Source organism: Benincasa hispida, chromosome 1 (genome assembly GCF_009727055.1).
Source record: "Benincasa hispida cultivar B227 chromosome 1, ASM972705v1, whole genome shotgun sequence".
In the NCBI taxonomy this organism is placed as follows: domain Eukaryota; kingdom Viridiplantae; phylum Streptophyta; class Magnoliopsida; order Cucurbitales; family Cucurbitaceae; genus Benincasa; species Benincasa hispida.
In genome coordinates, this window is record NC_052349.1 from 77064204 (window position 1) to 77070530 (window position 6327).

The following is a 6327-nucleotide window of genomic DNA, read 5'->3' on the forward strand; positions in this document are numbered from 1 at the left end:
AAAAAAGGAGAAAAAAAAACACACACACACTTATATTTATAGAAAACAAAGTCTTTTCTTCACAATACATTACGTAATAAATGAGAGAAAGAGATCTCAAACCTTTCGAGACCCAATTTCAAATGTGGTGTATATCAGTAAACAATAATATATAATTTAAAAGATTACAATAAAACAATAAGCAAGAAAGATGTGTATTGTGTAATTAATTATCATAGGCATAAATAATAAAACGAATCAATCTTAATCTAAAGCTTAAGGACAATAGTTATTCAAATATCGGTAGGATAACTCATGATTTTTTTAGTTTCACCCAAAAGATCTCATATTATTAAAAATAGTTGTCCTTACTTATTCTCCATAGATCTACTTCCTATCTAACAAAATGTGAAATTTTGATTGGACTCCAATAATCCTCCCCTCAAACAAAGGACCACCAAAGCCTTCTTTCAAATAGTTATCCACCCGTATTTATTCTCGAACAATCACTTTTAATTAGGTCAACTCCTCTTCACTGGATTAGTCTATTCCTAGTTTGATTAGCTCAATCATGAATCACAATGACTAAGTCATTGAGACACACTGAAACGACTAAGTGTATGTTTGGTTTAACTATCCAAGTATTTAGTTTTCAAAATAAGCCATTTAAAAAAATTAAATTGTTTGACAACCCTTTAAAATAGCTTTTGAAGCGTTTTCATAGTATATTTTAAACAATTTTTATCAAAAGAGTTTAAAAAATAATGACTTTGACTTTTTTCTAATCAATCCAAACAGGCTCCAAGTGGAAAGGGCACGACTTTGATACATACCATTTGTCAGAGAGGATAACCATTCACATGTTTTCACAATAGATATTATCTACATTGTGCATAAACTATCATGACTTTACTTTTGGTTTTCATCCAAAATGTCTCACACCATTGAAGACAATTGTCCAACTTTGGTGGCATTTCTAACATTTTTAATAAATTGAGACTTGGACTCTAATAAATAACCTAACACCAAAATGAACATAGTTCTACTTGCATGAAAATTTATACTATTGACCTTGAAGTTAGAGATTTGATTCTCTCACCAGAAAGAAGAAGAAGAAAGACACTTAACTAAGAAAAAAAAAATGCATTATATTTGAATTCCATCCAAAATTCAATTTTGGATTCAATCTTCCCTTCCATATATCATTATATTTAAATTTGATTTCAAACTTCTCAAAGATATATAATTACTTAATCAAATCCACGAAAGCAACCACAGCTTATTAGTAGTTGACATTATAGAGGTTCATATTTTAATACCCCACTTATTGTGTTAAGAAAAGAAAAGAAAAGAAAAGAAAAGAAAACTCCCCTATTTTGAAAATCCAATTACAAACAATAACTAATAACAATTTAAACATTTGAACCCAAAAGGATTATCATTATTGGAATATTTCACTAGGAAACCTTAAAAAGTTTTTAATGTTTTTTGCATTAACACAGTGTATACAGTTGCACCATGATAAATGATCTAGAGAGTATGAGAAGCAAAGCAAAGCAAAGCAAATAGAAACTTAGGTTATGTAGGCTAAAATCTAGCCATGGAAGGCTGGAATCTGAAGTTGCTTGGAAGGATCTGGCAATGGAGCATTGTACCTACTAAATAGTTTGTAAGAAGATGAAATGGAAATGAAAGCATAGAAAGCAACCACAACAAATGTGATGACAACCGAAGCTGTAGCTTTGCTGCAGAATTTCCCAAATGTCCCACAGGCTGCACTCCAAGTTATTTCAGTGTCTCCATTGTAGGCCAGGTACAACACCTCCGTCGACACCGTCCCCGCCGCTAGGGTTAGGTACGTCAACAGCTAACGAGATACGACGTAATCAAACAAAACTCTACTCGTTTAGAGATTTTGTTATATTTGAGCTATTTAATAGACATACAATAACCCTAATGTGTTGTTATAAATTTAAGGTTAAAAAATACTTTTCTTCCTTAAACTTTTATCCAAGTAACGATTTAGTCCCTATACTTTCAATTTAGTTTCTGAACTTTAGTATGTAATAATTTAGTTCTTGTACTTTGAAATTCATAATAATTTAGTCCCTAATATAAATAAATATATCAATATTAGATGTCAATTTTTATTATTTTATGATGTAGACTTTGTATTTTGTAAAAATATTTAATCTTTAATTGGTTTATCGGTTTATTTATGCAAGAAATCTCATTAAATCTTAACACTAATTTCTATAATAAGGACTAAATTGTTACAAACTTTAAACTACAAGAGCTAAATTGTTACATACTAAGTTCATGAACTAAATCGTTACAAACCAAAATTCAAGGACTAAATTATTACTTTTATTAAAATTTAGAGATTAAAAATGATTTTTAACCTAAATTTAATCATAACAACAATTTTATAGCCTTCTTTACTTGTGGACTTGAAATTTTATAAATGATCTAAAAACAAGGAAATTCAAATGTACAAGACCTTCTACCCTAATATAAAGTCAAATTACAAATAATCAATTCAAGGTTAAAGTCATTAAATTTAATTTTATATAAAGTCTATCACTTCCAACGCTCTGATACCATATCAATAAAGCTTAAATGGATGGGATAACTTAAATATAATTTACAGATCTCAATTATGAGTTCATCAACTATCATAGTAAAAAATATATTTAAATATTACTATGGTGTTCATACTTGATCATTTTGATTTATTTTTATTTTTGTACTTTTAAAATGTTTTTTTTAACTAGATACTAATGGATGGAGATCAAAAGATACATCTGAACATCTCAATAGGATAATTCAATGAATTAAATTAGTTGATAGTATAAATACCAAAATGAGCCTTTTGAAAACAATGACCAAAATGAACATTTTGTACTTTCAAAATGTTCAATAAAATGTTCACTTGGGTCATTGTACTATCAACTAATTTAATTCATTTTCATCCACAGTATTTTCAAAATGTTCATTTTGATATTAATATACCCAACTTTTGTTCATTTTAGTCTATGTAATTTTAAACAAGAATCATTTTAGTAATGACCAAAATGATAATTAAAATGAACCAAAATTTAAGTATATATACATCAAAATAAACTAAAGGATCAGAAATGTTATTGGGAAGACTACTTAATTAAGGATATTATGTATTTTGTTAGTTTGGTATTGAAGATGATAAAATATCCAACAAAGAAAAGAATGTATTGAAGAAATTTTGAGAGTGTGAAAAGAAATAAAAGGAAAACCTGATCAAGGAAGAAGAGAGTCCAAGCTTTAGAAGTGGTTGAAGGCGGAGACACGGCCGCCACCGCCGCCGACAAAAACGAGTAGCCAGCACATATCCCATTAGCATGCACCAAAAACCTACATTCAATTCATTCCCTCATACATTATAATCCTTTTTTTCTCATTTTTATTTATCCATTTCACTTTTCGGATGTTTTAATTTTTTATTTTAGGCCAATTATTAAAAATTATATATTTGACTTCTTTTTTTCTTTTCTTTTTAATAAGACTTTAATGTTCATACAAGCAGATTTATAAAACACCGAAAACAATAAATTAGTACCCATTTCATAATTATTTGGTTTTTTTTTTTAAATATTAAACTTATTTTCTCTCCATTTTTACTATAGTTTTCATTTATCTTTCCTAAATTACTTGAATTTTAAACTTAATTTCAAAAGTAAAAGTAAATTTGTAAAAACTATTTTTTTTTTTAGTTTTTAAGATTTGGCATTTTTAAAATCATGGATGGAAAGTAAATAGTAAAACAAAAATGTATATTTCTAAGCTCAACTTTTAAAAATTAAAACAAAAAAAAGTTATAAAAGGGAGCTATATCTATATGTTTATAAAGACATGCTATTTATTTATTTATCTATTTTAAAAATTAATTAAGCTTACCAACCTACTACAACTACTTTTAAAGATGATTTAAAAAACTAACCTAAATTTTTCATTTAGTTTTTAGTTTTTGTTTTTAAAAATTAAGTTTATAAACCTTACTTCTACTCCTAATCTCTTTTTTTTGTTATATACTTTTTATCAGTTATTTAAAAAACCAAGCCAAATTTTGAAAATTTAAAAAATAATTTTTAAAAACTTTTTTTTTTTAAAAAAAAAATTGATTAAGAATTCAACCATTATACTCACCAAAAAATTTGATTTTTAAAAACAAAAAATAAAGAATAAAATAGTTACCAAACGAGGCAATTCAACTATAACAAATAGTGGTATAGAGTCTTGCATCTTTCTACATCTCTAGAGGATCTCTAGTTTTACTAAGAATCCCTATCGTTGGATCGGATTATAACTAACTTTTGGGGCGCGAAATTGGGGGACCTATACGACATGACCTAGCAATAGAAATATTCTAACACTCCATCTTTGTCATATATTTCAAACTCCATTTTTGGAACGTCCAATGCCAAAATCATTTAATGGGTAAGTCGCCAATCTCTAAAATGGATTCTGTAATGTAATTTATTTACATAATTTTGAAAAAATTGACTTTGTAGTTCATAGGTATTTTTTTACAAAAAAACAAAAACGGTGAAAGCCTTAAAAGAAAAAAAAAAAAAAAGAATTGTGTGGAAACAAGTCATATTTAAAACATCAGAAGAAAACAGAAACCAAAATAATTATCAAAATGAATCATCTTCCTTCCATGGTTGTCTTTACCTTCTAGAGGGTTCTAAAAAATCAATCAAAATTTTGAAAATTGAAAAAAAAAAGTAATTTTTAGTAAGCAAGCAAACCATTTTTATAATTAGAAAACAAATCCAAATTTAAAAAATGAAAAAAATAAAAAATTAGTTATCAAACAAAACAAATCAAATCGTCCAAAACGATTAAACTTTCATATTGAAAAGCCAAAAGAAAAAAAGAAAAAAAGAAAAGAAAATCACACGTATAAAATATACATACTTGAAAGCTCCGAGGTCGGAGTAAGCGACAGAGCCATAGTCGTTGGTCTGAGAGTTCTTGAGCATGACAATAAGCGCAGCGACACAGAGGCCCATCGGCACAAGGCGGAGCAAGGTGTCGACGGTCCGCATGCCGGTGGCGTCGAGGCTGTGATCGGAGGAGGTTAGGGGCGGCGGAGATGTAGTACCATTATTATTGTTGGCGTATTTGTTACTATCCATATGGTAAAAAGAAATTAAAAAAAAAAAAGAAAAAAGAAAAAGGATGGGAAATAGTTTATGAGTATAAGGGTTTTGGAGAGGTTGTGTTTTAAGTGTTTATGTTAATTTGGTTGGTGGAATTATAAGCATTGGTGCTTTAATGGTGGTGGGTGAGGTTGCACAGTGCAATTGAAGGAGCTTAATAAATTAGGTTTGCTGGTGAAGAAGGTGTCCTTTGTATATTATTAATGACTAATTCAATTCAGTCCACACGCATTTCTATGTCATTTTCATCCTCAAACTTTAAGCGTTTGGTTTTATATAGATGATGTGTATGTCAACTCAGGCATCTCTACACGTTTCTACACATTTATAACGGATGAAATAGAAAACTATAAATTTGGCCTTTATGATTTGGAGAAGGTTAACATTTAGTTCTTATAATTTATGATCTATCATTTAATTTTTTTTTCATAAATAAATTCTAGACACTACTTAAGAAGATTTTAATCAAATCATGTATATAAATGGATATGAGGTTTTATCAAACTATAATGATTAAATTTTAATTTTTAAAATATTTTTTTACAACTTACCTTTTTAGTAGTTGATTTACACATCCGCTTGACGTCACTATGCCACATTTATTATTTTTAGAATAGGATCACATTTTAAATTAGATAAAGTTATAAAGTATTTGAATTATGAAGTTTTTATGGATAAAAACCGTCGTAAATATAACAATCAGACTTAAATTAATAGCAAATAGAGCATAATGTAAAATATATATATATATAGAAAAATTTAGATAGTCTACCAGTGATAGACCACATCGTTGATAGAAGTCTATCAATAATAGACCATATCGTTGATAAGAGTCTATCAGCGAAAAATTTCTATCGTTGATAGATTATACACTTAGCTATTATTTCTTAAAATGTTATGTATTATAATTAGTTGTAAATATAGCAATTAGACACAAAATGTTAACATATATAGCACAATAAAAAAAATTTGTAAATATAACAAAATTTAGATATAACGATCAGAGCTATTAGTTATAGACCATATCGCTAATGGAAGTCTATCAGTGAGGTTTTTTTTCTTTTAAAAAAGACGTTGCTATACACTTAATTATTAATCCTAAAAGTACTACCTAATGTAATTACCCTAAAAATAATGGATGAAACAT

At 27.8% G+C, this 6327-nt stretch overlaps 1 protein-coding gene across 1 annotated transcript; it reads right to left on the minus strand.

Annotated features, from left to right (window-relative positions):
- Window positions 1-1398: 1398 nt before the first annotated feature.
- Window positions 1399-5287, minus strand: LOC120070177 (CASP-like protein 2A1). Its single transcript, XM_039022036.1, has 3 exons — window positions 4936-5287; window positions 3252-3369; window positions 1399-1846 (listed from the first exon to the last, which is right to left on the minus strand). The coding sequence occupies exons 1-3, from the start codon at window positions 5154-5156 to the stop codon at window positions 1574-1576; spliced, it is 612 nt and encodes a 203-aa protein (XP_038877964.1). The 5' UTR covers window positions 5157-5287; the 3' UTR covers window positions 1399-1573.
- Window positions 5288-6327: the final 1040 nt, after the last annotated feature.

Bases quoted from the DNA above. Each gene is read 5' to 3' on its own strand.
- LOC120070177 (XM_039022036.1), bottom strand. From the start codon at position 5,156: ATGGATAGTAACAAATACGCCAACAATAATAATGGTACTACATCTCCG. The intron at 3,370-4,935 runs GTATGTATATTT...AATTGAATGTAG, and splicing joins TCCGACCTCGGAGCTTTCAA to GTTTTTGGTGCATGCTAATG. The intron at 1,847-3,251 runs GTTTTCCTTTTA...GTATCTCGTTAG, and splicing joins CTCTCTTCTTCCTTGATCAG to CTGTTGACGTACCTAACCCT.